Consider the following 17,468-nt stretch of genomic DNA (forward strand, 5'->3'; position numbering starts at 1 on the left):
GTTATGCAATGAGATCTTGAAATGCACTGTTATGATTCAAATTAAGAAATGGTAAGGAAATTCCAAAAACATGATATGATAAGGCCCTGATGTGGTGGGTTATAATAACCGTTTAAGGCTTCGTCCCCTTAGAGGAGTAACAATTAGGGACTGATTAGTAGCCAGGATTAACGAGATGAATAGCAGTGCTATGTTTAAGTTATGCTTAAGTTATGATTTGTCTTGATGCTTTGTTTCGAATTCTGTTTGTCTCATATCTTGACTCCTGTTGCGACATGTTCTGTAACATGTCTTCTTTTGAATTCGTATCATATGTATATATATATTCGATATTTGTGTGTACGATTGGCCCCCAATTGCTGAGTGTTTCCCAAAACACGCACTCCCTTACTTCCCTCCCCAGATACGGGCGAAGATCAGTTGGAAGATGATGAACAACACGCATTTTGGGGTTGGTGATCAAGTTCAAGATATGAAAATTTAAGAATTTATTTCAGTTTTATTTCTTACTACGTTATTACTTCCGCACTTGTGTTCTTCACTGTAAAAACAGTTATGGTTTATGAAATAGACTGGTTTTTGGCAAGATTTGTACTACGAGACTTGTTGTTTCAATGTTAAATTCTTAAACAACGCCGATGTCAACTAGGCCCAGTTCATGGGTCGTGACATTTTTGATTTATTATTATATAGTAAAAGATTAGCGTGATGCATATTTACATCGTTGAAATATTTAAGTATATATGATAACATTTGTTATTTTAAAATTATTGATTTGTTCTGTATTTGATTTTTTTTTTAATTATGAATGACAATAGATAGACGGTCTAAAATTATAAATATAGATAAAGATAGAGTTTTATAATATTTTAAGGTTTTTAGTTATAAAAATATAAATATATATCCAAAAATAGACTATATATATTTCGCTCAAATTTTCTTCATATTCAAATATCATTAGATCATGTTCATCCCACATTTTTAACAAAAGATGATATCACGTGGTGATGATCCAACCAGGGACGTACCTTATGTAGGGGCCAAGCAAAAAAAATTAACATAGGTATGCTATATATATGGCACAAATTATTAATTAATCACATTAAAAAATAAAAATCAAATAGGCGCGAAAAAAATTAAAAAAAAAATTGAAACCTAAACCAGCTAAGTCATTGTTTGATTTCAATTTCCATAGAGAAAGATATTATTTTGCTAATTGATATTTTGTTATGTTTGTAGTGATAGACAAATTGAAAGAGACGAAAAAAAAAAATTTCTTTTTATGCTTGTTTTGCTTATATTATTTTGAACCGAAAGTTTTAGATTTTCCAAATTTTTAGTTTTTTAATAATTTATATGTGAAGCCCCAAAAAAACTTAATTCTAGATACGCCCTTGGTCCAACCGCCACAATTTCGCAATATGATGCGGGGAGAAAAACTACATACGTAGACACTATGTAGCGTAGAAAAATCATATATCCATCTATGACAAATCGAGGTGAACTTTTTATTTGTAATACTTCCTTGGATTCTGATTTTGGAATTCCCGAAAAATATATTATTTTGCTATTTACTCATAAATATTTTCTTGCATTCTCATTACGAAGTTACTTAAAAATATACTTAAACAAAATCGAGCCATATTAACAACGATTTTTTTAATTCCGTTGAGTTTTTAAATGCTATATTTATAGTTTTTTTAAAAAAATTATTATAGCAATGGTATTTTTTAAAAAAAACCATCGCTGAATAATTGATTTTATGTTATCAAACTAAATTAATACTATTAAAAATTATTAATATTTTTTTAAATTATTATTATATTTTTTAACGAAGTTGTTGTGTTTATATTTTATAAAGTAAATTATTTATCTATACTACATATAAATAATATAATTTTGCCAATATTCTCCTTATATAATATAGTTATTGCACTTTTGCTTTTTTTTTTTTAATTTTTTTAAAATTTAATTTCAATATTTCAAATTACATTTTAGACCGTCGGTGATTTTTAGAATTATGATATTACTACTATTCAAATATAAATTAAATTAATTTAAATATATATTATATATTCGAGACACTAATTTATAAACTACAATAAAGTATGACATGTGACCTTAATAACACTCTCCTCATCCGCCCCTTTCTTGAGTGGCTCGTGCAACACATGGACGTTCGAATATATCTCGTCTTTAACTTCATCTCATACTAAACACTTATTTAGATAATCGAATTTCAACATTATATTTTAATTTTAATTATTAATTTATAGCTGCTTAAATGAAGGTAAAGCCTAATGAATATAATGTTCAAAGCTATTTATGAATCTGTCGTTTCTACCATCAATTTGACCCTTTTCTTTAATGAAATGCATGATAAAATCACACCAATGAAACATAATCTCTTAATAGTTGAAAAAAAATATTGAGGAATTATTAGTTGAAACAATATAATATATCGTAATCTCTATTTATTTATCGAAGAAATCTGGATTTTACATTCACAGCCCTTTCTACCAATTTTTTAATACATTTATAGATAGATTATTATTATTTATTTACAAAAACACCAATTTTCAAAATTATTCTCTTATCTTCTATGGTTCTATTTCTACACTTCCGCAAAAATTTGGTTTTTGCTCTCTACCGACTACCGTTTTTTTTCGCTCTTGTTTTGATTTTTTATTATTTTAAAAAAAAAAAAAAGGGTACAAGCATAAAAAGGCATACATTCGAAGTCGAACACTAATACTATGTTAAAAAAAATTGCCAAGACTGCCATTTTGATTAGCTGCAGAAGTCGAGAAGAGAACCCATGAAGCAAGCTCCTTCAATGGCTTATTCAACGCTCGCGTTTGTTGAAACAGACTTAGGTACCCGAATTGTTGTGCCGATTCCCGCCGACATCTCGGTTAAGGACTTCAAGGGTTTGCTCCTTAGATTCTAGTTTTTTTTTTTTTTTTTTTGTGTTTATTTTTCTGTATCTAGTTATAATAATACATTTCAAAGGAGAAATATGCGAGCAGGGTTTTACCTAATTGTAGTGTTTATGGGATAGAAGTTGGCAAATGATGCCAGTAAAGCTATATTTTGTCCGATTGCAAACTAAGAAGTGTTAATTTGTGACTTTAGTGGAAATTTCAAGTGAAAAAATAAAAATTGGAGACATGGGCTTTTTTTTTCTTTATGTTGATTATGTATTGTTTGGTTTGTTCTTGAGTTCTTGTCCGGCTGTTTTAAAGATGTATGAACTCAATGTGACTCCATGGCTACACTTCAATCTTTTAACAAACTTCATTTTTTTTATCGTAATTTTATTGACTTCGATGAGAACACTTTTTGTTTATGGTAGGGGAGGTGGAGAGGGTGCATCTGAATTGCTTCCCAGGATATGGAAGAATCAGGATTGATGCCATGATGGTAGGTTTTGCTCGAGGTTTTTTTTTTTTCATTTGATTCACATACTTCTCTTTCGAGCACAATCATATACTGAAAGTGTTACAGGTGAAGCGGAGATCTTGCTATTATTACCTGCCCGAGTCTTTGCCTCTCAAGTATGCTTTTCGGGATTCAAATGGTAATTGGTTTCTTCGAGTTCTAGTGCACGTTCCAAGCAATGATAATCTGGTAGATTCCTTTAAATGTAATGGCATTCAAGTTATCGGTCATAACTCCACTGATGATGGCGTTACAGAACTTGGATGTTCGTTGAGTAGTGGTGATAAGAATATTATGAAATGCGGAAGGAAAGAAAGCAAGGTACTCATAACTTCCTACCGTAAAACTTCATCGGTGAAGGTGCCTACAATTTTCCATTTATTGATGAAAAGGAAGAAAAGGAGAAAAAGGGATAGAAGAGGCACAACTAAAGCCCAAAGGATTGCAAAGGGCATTGTGACTAGAGCTGAAGCACATAGGAGAAAAAGGTGGGATTCCGGTCTTAGTGAAGCAATGTCAGAAACAGTATCGGTTTCAGGCATTATCCATAAATACTTCTCAGATTATGATGAAGTGGCCTCAAGTTCAAGATTACTAGGTAGACACAAAGAAAGATTGAACAGCAGCAAAAACTCCAAGTATTGTAATTTTCCGCCTGATTTAATGTCACCAGTAATTGCCCACAAACCCCCGCAGGTGGAGAAGCCTGATTCGAAAGCCTCAGGAGAGAAATGCAGGAAACCAGAAGTTGGAAAGCGAGTGGTTCTGGCATCAAATAGCCTTGGGTTAACTCCAAGCAATGAACGTCCTGCTCTTTCTGTGTGCAAGGTCAGTGACAAGAGATCAGATGGCAGATTTGCTTCTATGGTGCGAACTTTAGTCTTTGAGATCCCAGATGAAGGTGATTGAAGACTTGTCAAACGTACGATTTGGAGAAAACCGTGAGTATACTCCAAACATATCGTTCACCCTGATATATAAAACCGAGTGACAATTCAAGCGCCTTAAATTACATCATCATTTATCTAAGTCTGAGTGTTAAGCTGCGATATACTGGGTTTTGGTACGTGTTTCCTGTTTCGAGTGGCTATCGTGAAAGCATAAAGATTCCGACAGCTTCGATCAAATACTTTGCGTGTATTATAGCTAGCACCCTCAAACTGGATTCTTGATAATTGACTCGCTTTAGCTATCATGTGATTTAAATTTCAAAATTTTGATCTTGGAGGCATGCTATTGCTGCTTAGGAGAATTTATGTGTGGTTGTTTCTCTTCTCTGTATAATTAGTTTTGATACAAAGGTCAATAAGGAATTTAAGTTCAACAATATCGGCACAGGTTATGTTAAGATTCAGCCGGTGGAACATCTGCCATAAATGTGTCCAATGAATGGTGAAAATATTAAATTCCAAATTTCGAACATTAAAAGAAACCTTAAAGTTTGAAGGTTCAAAAAGTCGCATTTACGTTGGCACCCTATTGTATTATCTACAACTTGTCAGTTAAGAAAAGAATATTATTCTTTCTTTCTACTTTTACTTGAACGAATTGAATCCAAATTTTCCATTATTTTCTACGAATTCGATTCTTTTTAAATTTACGATTTTTTTTTTTCCCAAATCAATCATTGAACCAACTTCATTATGAGCCAAAACGACAGGGAAGGATATAATTCTGCACAAAATCTAATTTCATTCAGAAACCAATCAAATTCGGTGCTAACATTTCAATAGTTTGATGAATAAACTTCCTATAATAAATTTTTTGATACTATATGTAGACAATTAAATTTGTTTAGCTTAAATTTATGAAAAATATCAAAAGAAGTATATATATTAAATATCAATAAAAAATAATTGACTATTTATTTATTGAAAATTAAATTCCTACAAACAATAAATAGTTAATTAATTGATATTTTAATATATTTTGTGATCAAATCAAGATTTTTAAATCAAGATTGCATCTTGCAATAAATGAAATGAAATATTAATATTTTTAGTATTTCAAATCAAATCTTGAATCAAATGAAAGAAAATAATAATATATTTAGTATTTAAAATCAAATATTGTGATTAATGGAAGATAATCTCCAAATGAATCATGAAGAGCCAATCAAATTACGACACCTCATCAAATGAAAATGGAAGGAATCTGCACCCTTCAGCTATAAATAGGGGCAGATGACCAACAAAGAAGACACAACACAGAAGACTGAAGAAAAGGAGTAGAAGAATTCAAGATTTTTCTCTCAAGTCATCTTCAAGAAGTTCAAGGAAATCAACGAAGATCAAGGCGAAATTCAAGGCGTTCTTCATCAAATTCATTAAATTCAAGAAGATCAAGGCGTGATTCAAGGAATTAATTGCGTTATTCTTCAAACACATTTAAATTCATTCAAATCCAAGAAGATTTCGTTCTTCACCAAATTCAAGATCAACAAAATTCAAGGCGTGATTCAAGGAGTTCATCGCGTTCTTCTCAAATTTTGAAGGTTAATTCGATAACAAGGTGTGAACCCATCGAATTAACGTTATCAAGATATCAAATCATCTTCCAAGAAGATCAAACACTCAAGAAATTCACATTTCACAAGAAATTGTCATTGAAGAGAAAAATCAAGGGATTATCTAGAGATTGTATTCACTAATCTTTATTTAAATCACTTTGTATCAATTTTTTATTTTTTAATTTTAAGAAATAAAGAATTTGAGCTACAAATTTTGGCACGCCCAGTGGGACCATCTCTACCATTCATCTTTCCTCTTCGCCAAAAGTTCTAAGTCATCATGTCCACCAATAACAAGATCTCCAACATAAAGATTGCTACTACGAAGTCAACTGAAAGTCTTGGAGTCGTCACAAGAAGTATGTCGAAGAAATCTTCTGAGCAAGCTCGTTTCTTAGAAACCCATCAAAACTCGCACATAGCACCAGTGATGGTGACATATGCCTCAACTTTAGAAGATCAAATAGCAAATCTGACGAAGGTAATCGAGGGACTCTCGAGACATGTTCAAGATCAAGACTCCCAAATTATGAAGTTGATGGAAAAGATAGACCATACTGATGCAAGTCACATGGACAAACAAGGTGAAACTAATGGTGAAACTGAATCATCGTTGAAGAAAAAAGGAAAGGAACATACTAAAGATTTAAATTTTTCACCTGATGGGTCAGTTCCTGTAGACCAGTTAAAAGACTTCATAAAACTTAACGGAAGGTCCAAGTCATCTCTCACATATGCCAAGCCTTACTCGCAAAATATCGATGACTTGAGGATGCCCACTGGTTACCAGCCTCCAAAATTTCAACAGTTCGATGGCAAGAGAAATCCAAAACAACATGTGGCTCATTTCGTCGAGACATGTAACAATGCTGGAACATACGGAGATCATCTGGTCAAACAATTTGTTCGCTCACTAAAAGGAAATGCGTTTGACTGGTATACTGATCTGGAGCCATGCTCGATTAATAGTTGGAATCAGCTAGAACAAGAATTTCTCAATCGCTTCTATAGTACTCGACGAATAGTTAGCATGATCGAGCTGACAAACTCACGACAGTGGAAAGAAGAGCCTGTCATTGACTATATCAATCGTTGGAGAAATTTGAGTCTTAACTGCAAAGATCGATTGTCGGAATCTTCCGCCATTGAGATGTGCATCCAAGGTATGCATTGGAGGCTTCGATACTGTTGGAAAACGTGTTCAGATCAATTAAGAATTGATACCCGGTGCAGCGGAAGTTTAAAAATTTTATTTTATTATATGGAACGATTCCATATATGGGTATCAAAACTTTTACGATTAAATTTGTTCAAGGAAAAATAAAACACAGTTAAATTTTTACCTCGTCAAGCAAAGGCTTGATTGTGGACTCCAACAGAATTTAATCTGCTCTTCTTGCAAATCCCGGGAACCGATGACAGTCACGATCTAACTCCGGAATTAGGTCCACAAGCGAAAAATAGAAACCCTCTGATTGACTGCACTAGAAATCAATCAGAAGTTTTACGTAGAGAATAAACAGATTTGATCTGTTAATTCGAATTGTAATTTTTCACAAAAATCACAGTCCGAATTTTCTCAAAAGGAGATAGGGAATTTTCGAAAATCTCTTAGAAAATATATGTAGTGTTCGAAATTTGCAAGACTGAATCTCTGATGAATTTCGAACACTGCTTACATATTTATAGATAATTTTTAGACTAGATTAAGTTATAATTATATTAGGACGCTAACTCCTTAGGGCCCACAATCCATAACTTAGTCCAACAAGCCAAACCCGTTGTTCTAGAAATTAATATAAAATTCATCGTGACTCCGATTGATAAACTGATTTCACCAATATGCACAGAAACCATTTATGCATCTTTTAAAGTCAAGATAATTTTTCTGAATCCGAATTCAGTGATTTCCAAAAATGTCCATCCCTATGTCATTTTAGAAAATCCCACTCCCTTTTAATTAAGAAGTCCAACTTCTCTTTCATTAAATTTAACTCTTTAAATTTAACTATCTCTACGGGGTTTTAGTAATCCATTACTTGTGTAACCCTCAATGTTTCAGGAATACAGCTAGCCGTGGGCTCACAACTCCTTGTGACTCGGAACAACAATTTCCGACTTACCCATCGAATCATGGTAAGAGCGCCTAGCAACATCGCCCCATGATTTCCTAGGTATTACTGATAGTGCCTGCAAGAACCAGTAGATTTTGGTTAGCGTACAGTACGGTCCCTTCAACCAAATATCCCGATCGAATCAACAACCATTGGTGCATCGAGAGTCGTTCGAGATTCGATAACTATGCATAACATCTTGGAGATCTATTAGTGACATCGCATGTGTTACTAGGAACACCAAGTAACCTAAAACACATCATGTACTCTGGTCAGAGATTCGTCACACTAATATCTCCTCAGATCGCATAGGATATCCACACTCGCGAGTATGTGATGAATCCTTGACAACAAATCATCGACTCCTATATGTGTCGTAACTGTACCCAATCCCGACACCTGATGACCCCAATAGAGTCGGTAAACGAGTCAAAGTACAGTACTAGCATATAGAGTCTCAATGATGTTTCAAGTAATAAGGACTAATGGTGTACAACCAAAACCGCGGACTTTATCCACTCGATAAGTGATAACCACTTGGAAAGTCCGAATAGGGTAGTTCGATCATTCATCATATGAATATCCATTTGCATGCTTTGAACATCTCTATGTTCCATACTAATGAAACGTGGTACTCGGCATCGCAAATGCTAGTCTCAATCTCGAGCGATCCTTATCCTTATTTGCGGACGGCTCAATTGACTAGGAACTGTTTAGAATATACAGTGACTATAAGATGTGTTTCATGATAGTCATCCCCATGTGCTACCACATCTTACATACACTATAGTATATTCAAGGTCTTTACCAAAATAACAATAGTATATCATAATATAACATTATGAAGAAAGATAAAGTCAATGCCATTATAAAAGTGTAAATTATATTAAACAAAAGATTGTTTATACATAGAGTCACAAAAGCCCTTAGCCACAAGTTGGCTAACCGGGCACCCACTCTTTCAATCTCCCACTTGCCCTAAAGCCAACTAGTCACACTACGCAATCCCATTGCTTCGCGATGTTTGTCAAACAATGGTCCTGGCAAGGGCTTAGTAAGCGGATCAGCAATATTGTCTGTAGAGGCCACTCTCTCGACACTGATGTCTCCTCTTTCCACGATCTCCCGGATGATGTGGTATTTTCTCAGTACGTGTTTGGACTTCTGATGAGACCTTGGTTCCTTTGCCTGAGCAACGGCACCCATGTTGTCACAGTATACCGGGACTGGACCAACAGCTTCAGGAATTACACCCAACTCTTGGATGAATTTCCTTATCCAAACCGCCTCTTTAGCAGCAGCTGATGCTACAATGTATTTTGCCTCAGTGGTGGAATCCGCTGTGGTGTCCTGCTTGAAACTCTTCTAAGAGACAGCACCGCCATTGAGCACGAATACAAATCCAGAGGTTGATTTCGAGTCATCCACGTCACATTAGAAGCTAGAGTCGGTATAGCCTTCCAACTTCAATTCTCTCCCTCCATAAACCATGAATAAATTCTTAGTCCTTCGCAAGTACTTAGGAATATCCTTCACGGCTTTCCAATGCATTTGACTGGGATTGGCTTGGTATCTGCTCGTGACGCTCAGAGCATAGGCCACATCCGGTCTGGTAGATATCATCCCATACATGATACTACCTATGGCTGACGCATATGGCACGTGGACACATCGACTTGGATAGAGAAACTCCATAACACATAGGTAGATGTCCTCTCTTGCACCCATCCATTGAAAACCTTTTCAATATGGTGTCGATGTAGGTTGATTGAGTGAAACCTATCATTCTTTTAGATCTAACTCTATAGATCTTAATTCTTAGAATATAGGATGCCTCACCTAAATCCTTCATCGAGAATCTACCTGATAACCATATCTTTGTTGACTGCAACATCCCTACATCAGTCCCCATGAGTAGGATGTCATCAACATAAAGTACTAAGAATGTTACCGCATTCTTAACTACTTTCTTGTACACGCATGGTTCCTCCGGGTTCTTGATAAAACCAAAATCCTTTATCGTTTCATCAAATTTCTGGTTCCAACTTCTTGATGCTTGTTTGAGACCATAGATTGATCTCTGAAGCTTGCATACCTTATGCTCGCTTTCCATGGATGTGTATCCTTCAAGCTGCATCATATAGATCTCTTCCTTAATGTTTTCATTAAGAAATACAGTCTTTACATCCATTTGTCATATCTCATAGTCATACCATGCTGCTATGGCAATAAGGATTCTTATGGACTTGAACATTACGACTGGTGAAAAGGTTTCATCATAGTCAACTCCTTTTCTTTGAGTATAACCTTTTGCCACCAATCGTGCCTTGTAGGTCAATACCTTTCCATCAGGCCCAAACTTTCTCTTGTAGATCCATTTGCACCCAATTGGAACAATTCCATCGGGAGGATCTACTAAAGACCAAACTTGGTTAGAATGCATCGAGTCTATTTCCGATTGCATACCTTCGAGCCATAAATTCGAATCCGCATCAGAAATTGCTTCCTTGAAGTTTCTTGGATCACATCCAATGTCGGGTTCACTTTGATCCCCTTCAAGAAGAAGACCATATCTAATAGGAGGCCTAGAAGTCCTCTCGGATCTCCTAGTAATAGGCGTGTCTTGTGATGATTCTTGAGGTGTAGGATCGCTATTTTGTATCTCGGGTTCTTCTCGAATTTCTTCGAGTTCCATCATCTTGCCTTTCTTATCCAATAAGAACTCTTTCTCCAAGAAGGTGGCATTCCTTGAAACAAACACTTTTGTTTCAGCAGGATGATAGAAATAATATCCGATTGAATTCTTCGGATACCCTACAAAATAACATAAGGTGGATCGACTATCCAACTTATCTCCCACTGTCTGCTTCACGTAAGCAGGACATCCCCAAATCCTCAAGTACGAATACTTAGGAGCTTTGCCATTCCATAACTCGTATGGTGTTTTATCTACTGCTTTAGTGTGGACGTTGTTTAACAACAATACCACCGTTTCAAGCGCGTAGCCCCAAAACAAAGGTGGGAGCTCAGTGAAGCTCATCATGGATCGAACCATGTCCAACAAAGTTCGATTGCGACGCTCCAAAACACCATTCAGCTGAGGTCTCATCGGAGGAGTCCACTGAGAGAGAATCCCATTCTCTTTTAGATAGTCCAAAAACTCGGTACTTAAGTATTCTTTACCTCGATCCGATCGAAGTGCCTTAATACTTTTACCTAGTTTGTTTTCTACTTCAGCCTTGAATTTTTTGAACCTTTCAAATGCTTCAGACTTATATTTCATTAAATATAAATACCCATACCTAGAATGATCATCGGTAAAGGTAATGAAGTAGGTGTTGCCACATTTAGTACCAATCCTAAATGGACCGCAAACATCTGTATGGATAAAATCCAACAGATTTTGACTACGCTCAGGTTTCCCTTTGAAAGGAGATTTAGTCATTTTTTTCTTTAGGCAGGACTCACAAGTAGGTAGAGAGTTAATATCAGACATATCAAATATGCCCTCTCCCACTAGCTTGTTCATCCTCCTTGAGGAAATATGACCTAGCCTAGCATGCCAAAGGTTTGCCGGGTTTTGACTATCGTTTTTCCTTTTAATTGTTGTTACTGGTTTATCAACATAATTAATTGGAACGTCTTTTAATTTTAAGCTGTTTAGATCATTTTCAAGTTGTCCATTTCCAATCAAACATTCATTCTTGTAAATATTGCAAATCTCATTCACAAAATTGCAAGAAAAACCATCTCTATCAAGCATAGAAATAGATATAATGTTTTTGACCAAATCCGGAACATATAAAACATCTCTCAAAAATAACTTAAAATTGTTCTGCAAAACTAAATAAATGTCTCCTATAGCTTTGGCTTCGACTCTAGAACCATTCCCGAGCCTTAGCTGGGTCTCACCCATCCTTAGCTTACGAATTCTTGTCATCACCTGCAAATCATTGCAAATATGAGATCCACATCCTGTTGGAGAACGCGGCGATCAGATCAATCAGGATTGATACCCGGTGCAGCGAAAGTTTAAAAATTTTATATGGAACGATTCCATAATGGGTATCAAAACCTTACGATTAAATTGTGTGTGTAAAAATTAAATAACAATTATAAATTTTTACCTCCAATCTCGAAGCGAGATTATGGACACCAACAGATTTCTCTGCTCTTGTTGTATATCCCTGGAACTGATGGACGAACTGTTCTTCAATCAGGTCCACGAACGGATAATTAATCCCTCTGATAGATTGCACTAGAAAATCTATCAGAAGTTTCTACGAAGAGAATTAACGAATTTGATCCGTTAAACCAGACTGTAATTCAAAATTCACAGACTGGATTTTACCGAGCAGAGGGGAAAGGGGGGCGGCGGCCACACTCAATAAAGTTAGGGTTTTTCAAAAATTATTTTTGTGACCTGTTGTGTCTAATTTCTGTACTGCAATAACTTATTTATAATGTAGGCCGCTAACAGCTTAGGGCCCATTAGTCATAAGTTCAAATCTGACAAGCAAAGCCCGCATGTACAAAAATTAATATAAAATTTATCATGACTCCGATTGATAAACCGATTTCACCAATGTGCACAGAAACCATTTCTGCACCTTTTAAAGTCAAGATAAATTTTTCTGAATCCGAATTCAGTGGTTTCCAAAAATGCCCATCCCTATGTCATTTTAGGAAATCTCACTCCTCTACTCATAATTAAGAAGTTCAACTTCTTTGTTCATTAAATTTAACTCTTTAAATTTAATTATCTCAACGGGGATTAAAAATCCATTACTCTGTGTGACCCTCAATGGTTCAGGAATACAGCTAGCCATGGGCTCACAACTCCTTGTGACTCGGAACAACAATTTCCGACTTGCCCATCGAATCATGGTAAGAGCGCCTAGCAACATCGCCCCATGATTCCCTAGTTATCACTAATAGTGCCTGCAAGAACCAATAGATTTTGGTTAGCGTACAGTACGGTCCCTTCATCCATATATCCCGATCGAATCAACAACCATTGGTATATCGAGAGTCGTTCGAGATTCGATAACTATGCAATACATCTTGAAGATCAAATAGTGACATCGCATGTGTTACTAAGAAACCATTTCTTAAAACACATCATGTACTCTGGCCAGAGATTCGTCACACTAATATCTCCTCAGATCGCATAGGATATCCACACTCGCAAGTATGTGGTGAATCCTTAACAACAAAGCATCGACTCCTACATGTGTTGTAACTGTACCCAATCCCGACACCTGATGACCCCAATAGAGTCGGTAAACGAGTCAAAGCACAGTACTAGCATATAGAGTCTCAATGATGTTTCAAGTAGTAAGGACTAATGGTGTACAACCAAAACCGCGGACTTTATCCACTCGATAAGTGATAACCACTTGGAAAGTCCGGATAGGGTAGTTCGATCATTCATCGTATGAATATCCATTTGCACGCTTCGAACATCTCTATGTTCCTTACCAATGAAACGTGGTACTCTGCATCGCAAATGCTAGTCTCAAACTCGAGCGATCCTTATCCTTATTATCGGACGGATCAATCGACTAGGAACAGTTTAGAATATACAGTGACTATAAGATGTGTTTCATGATAGACATCTCCATGTTCTACCACATCTTACATACACTATAGTATATTCAAGGTCTTTATCAAAACAACAATAGTATATCACAATATAACAATATGAAGAAAGATAAAGTCATTGCCATTAATAAAAGTGTAAATTATATTAAACAAAAGATTGTTTATACAAAGAGTCATCAAAGCCCTTAGCCACAAGTTGGTTCACCGGGCACCTACTCTTTCAATCTCCCACTTGCCCTAAAGCCAACTAGTCATACTACGTAGACCCATTGCTTCGCGATGTTTGTCAAATAATGGTCCTGGCAAGGGCTTAGTAAGTGGATCAGCGATATTGTCTGCAGAGGCCACTCTTTCGACAGTGATGTCTCCTCTTTCCACAATCTCCCGGATGATGTGGTATTTCCTCAGTACGTGTTTGGATCTTTGATGAGACCTTGGTTCCTTTGCCTGAGCAATGGCACCCGTGTTGTCACAGTACACCGGGACTGGACCAACAACTTCAGGAATGACGCCCAACTCTTGGACGAAATTCCTCATCCAAACGGCCTCTTTAGCAGCAGCTGATGCTGCAATGTATTCTGCCTCAGTGGTGGAATCCGCTGTGGTGTCCTGCTTGGAACTCTTCCAAGAGACAGCACCGCCATTGAGCATGAACACAAATCCAGAGGTAGACTTCGAGTCATCCACGTCACTTTGGAAGCTAGAGTCGGTATAGCCTTCCAATTTTAGTTCTCTTCCTCCATATACCATGAACATATTCTTAGTCCTTCGTAAGTACTTAAGAATGTCCTTCACGGCTTTCCAATGCATTTGACCGGGATTAGCTTGATATCTGCTCGTGACACTCAGAGCAAATGCTACATCCGGTCTGGTAGATATCATCCCATACATGATACTACCTATGGCTGACACATATGGTACATGTGTCATTTTTTCTATCTCTTCATCCGTCTTGGGACACATAGACTTGGATAGAGAAACTCCATGACCCATGGGTAGATGTCCTCTCTTGGACCCATCCATTGAAAATCGTTTCAATATGGTATCGATGTAGGTTGATTGAGTGAGTCCTATCATTCTCTTAGATCTATCTTTATAGATCTGTATCCCTAGAATATAGGATGCCTCACCCAAATCCTTCATCGAAAATCTACCTGATAACCATATCTTTGTTGACTGCAACATCCCTACGTCATTCCCAATGAGTAGGATGTCATCAACATAAAGTACTAAGAATATCACAGCATCCTTAACTACTTTCTTGTACACGCATGGTTCCTCCGGGTTCTTGATGAAACCAAAATCCTTTATTGTTTCATCAAATTTCTGGTTCCAACTTCTTCATGCTTGTTTTAGACCATAAATTGATCTCTGAAGCTTGCATACCTTATGCTCGCTTCCCATGGATGTGTACCCCTCAGGCTGCTTCATATAAATTTCTTCCTTAATGTCTCCATTAAGAAAAGCAGTCTTCACATCCATTTGCCATATCTCATAGTCATACCAAGCAGCTATGGCAATAAGGATTCTTATGGACTTGAACATTGCAACTGGTGAAAAGGTTTTATCATAGTCAACTCCTTGTCTTTGAGTATAACCTTTCGCCACCAATCGCGCCTTGTAGGTCAATACCTTACCATCAGGCCCAAGCTTTCTCTTGTAGATCCATTTACACCCTATTGGAACAATTCCATCGGGAGGATCTACTAAAGACCAAACTTGGTTTGTATGCATCGAATCTATTTCCGACTGCATAGCTTCAAGCCATAAATTTGAATCCGCATCAGAAATTGCTTCCTTGAAGTTTCTTGGATCACATCCAACATCGGGTTCATCTTGATCCCCTTCAAGAAGAAGACCATATCGAATAGGAGGTCTAGAAGTCCTCTCGAATCTTCTAGGTACAGGCGTGTCTATCAATGGTTCCTGAGGTGTAGAATCGTTATTTTGTATTTCGGGTTCTTCTCGAATTTCTTCGAGTTCCATTATCTTGCCTTTCTTATCCAATAAGAACTCCTTCTCCAAGAAGGTGGCATTCCTTGAAACAAACACCTTTGTTTCAGCAGGATAATAGAAATAATATCCGATTGAATTCTTCGGATACCCTACAAAATAACATAAGATGGATCGACTATCCAACTTATCTCCCACTGTCTGCTTCACGTAAGCAGGACATCCCCAAATCCTCAAGTACGAATACTTAGGAGCTTTGCCATTCCATAACTCGTATGGTGTTTTGTCCACTGCCTTAGTGTGGATGTTGTTCAACAACAATACCGCCGTTTCAAGCGCATAGCCCCAAAACGAAGGTGGAAGCTCAGTGAAGCTCAGCATGGATCAAACAATGTCCAACAAAGTTCGATTACGACGCTCCGATACACCATTCAGCTGTGGTGTCATAGGAGGAGTCCACTGAGAGAGAATCCCATTCTCTTTTAGATAGTCCAAAAACTCGGTACTTAAGTATTCTCCACCTCGATCCGATCGAAGTGCTTTAATACTTTTACCTAGCTTGTTTTCTACTTCAGCCTTGAATTCTTTGAACTTTTCAAATGCTTCAGACTTATATTTCATTAAATATAAATACCCATACCTAGAATAATCATCAGTAAAGGTAATGAAGTAGGTGTGGCCATATTGAGTACCAACTCTAAATGGACCACAAACATCTGTATGGATCAAATCCAACAGATTTTGACTACGCTCAGGTTTCCCCTTAAAAGGAGATTTAGTCATTTTTCCTTTCAGTCAGGATTCACAAGTAGGTAGAGAGTTAATATCAGACATATCAAACATGCCCTCTCCCACTAGCTTGTTCATCCTCCTTGAGGAATATGACCTAGCCTAGCATGCCAAAGGTTTGCCGGGTTTTGACTATCGATTTTTCTTTTGTTTGTTGTTGCCGGTTTATCAACATAATTTATTGGAACGTCTTTTAGTTTTAAGTTATATAGATCGTTTTCAAGTTGTCCATGTCCAATCAAACATTCATTCTTGTAAATATTGCAAATCCCATTCACAAAATTGCAAGAATAACCATCTCTATCAAGCATAGAAACAGAAATAATGTTTTTAATCAAATCTGGAACAAATAAAACATCTCTCAAAAGTAACTTAAAACCGTTCTGCAAATTTAAATAAACATCTCCCACAGCTTTAGCTTCAACTCTGGAACCATTTCCGAGCCTCAGCTGGGTCTCACCCATTCTAAGCCTGCGACTTCTTGTCATCACCTGCAAATCATTGCAAATGTGAGATCCACATCCGGTATCCAATACCCAAGAAGTAGTATTAAGTGAAACATTTATTTCAATATAGAACATACCCTTCGCAGTTCGCAACTGCTCTAGATATTCCTTGCAGTTACGCTTCCAATGACCGGGCTTCTTGCAGTAATGGCAAACATCCTTGGATTTTTCCATGTTTGAAGCCTTTGTCTTGTACTTCTTCTCGGGTTCGATTTTCTTGGGTGGGGCAGAACGTTTCTTACCCTTTGTACTTGACCCCTTCTTAGCAGAAGAATAGGAGCCCACCAAGAAAGTCGGTTTATCCTTCTTTAATGTGGATTCATATGTCACAAGCATATTGACCATCTCTTCAAGGGAGACCTCTATCTTGTTCATATTGAAATTCACCACAAATCCGTCAAACGAAGAAGGAAGAGATAGAAGTAGTAAGTCTACGTTGAGTTCATGCTCCAACACCAAATCAAGGGTTACCAACTTCTGTATGAGCCAAATCACTCGTACCCCATGATCACGGACCGAAGTCCCTTCACGCATGCGACACATCATTAGCTC

The 17,468-nt window shown here is 36.8% G+C and overlaps 1 protein-coding gene across 3 annotated transcripts; it reads left to right on the top strand.

Annotated features, from left to right (window-relative positions):
* Positions 1 to 2,721: 2,721 nt before the first annotated feature.
* Positions 2,722 to 4,754, top strand: LOC140865707 (uncharacterized). 3 transcript variants are annotated; one of them, XM_073270426.1, is made up of 4 exons: positions 2,722 to 2,930; positions 3,356 to 3,423; positions 3,508 to 3,580; positions 3,698 to 4,754. In XM_073270426.1, exons 1-4 carry the CDS (start codon positions 2,819 to 2,821, stop codon positions 4,348 to 4,350), a joined length of 906 nt encoding a protein of 301 aa, XP_073126527.1. In that variant the 5' UTR covers positions 2,722 to 2,818; the 3' UTR covers positions 4,351 to 4,754. The 3 variants fall into 3 exon arrangements, with proteins under 3 accessions (XP_073126527.1, XP_073126525.1, XP_073126526.1); XM_073270424.1 differs by having other exon boundaries at positions 2,723 to 2,930; positions 3,508 to 4,754; XM_073270425.1 differs by having other exon boundaries at positions 2,727 to 2,876; positions 3,508 to 4,754.
* The last annotated feature ends 12,714 nt before the right edge of the window (positions 4,755 to 17,468 follow it).

This window comes from Henckelia pumila, chromosome 4 (genome assembly GCF_033568475.1).
Source record: "Henckelia pumila isolate YLH828 chromosome 4, ASM3356847v2, whole genome shotgun sequence".
Taxonomy (NCBI): Eukaryota; Viridiplantae; Streptophyta; class Magnoliopsida; order Lamiales; family Gesneriaceae; genus Henckelia; species Henckelia pumila.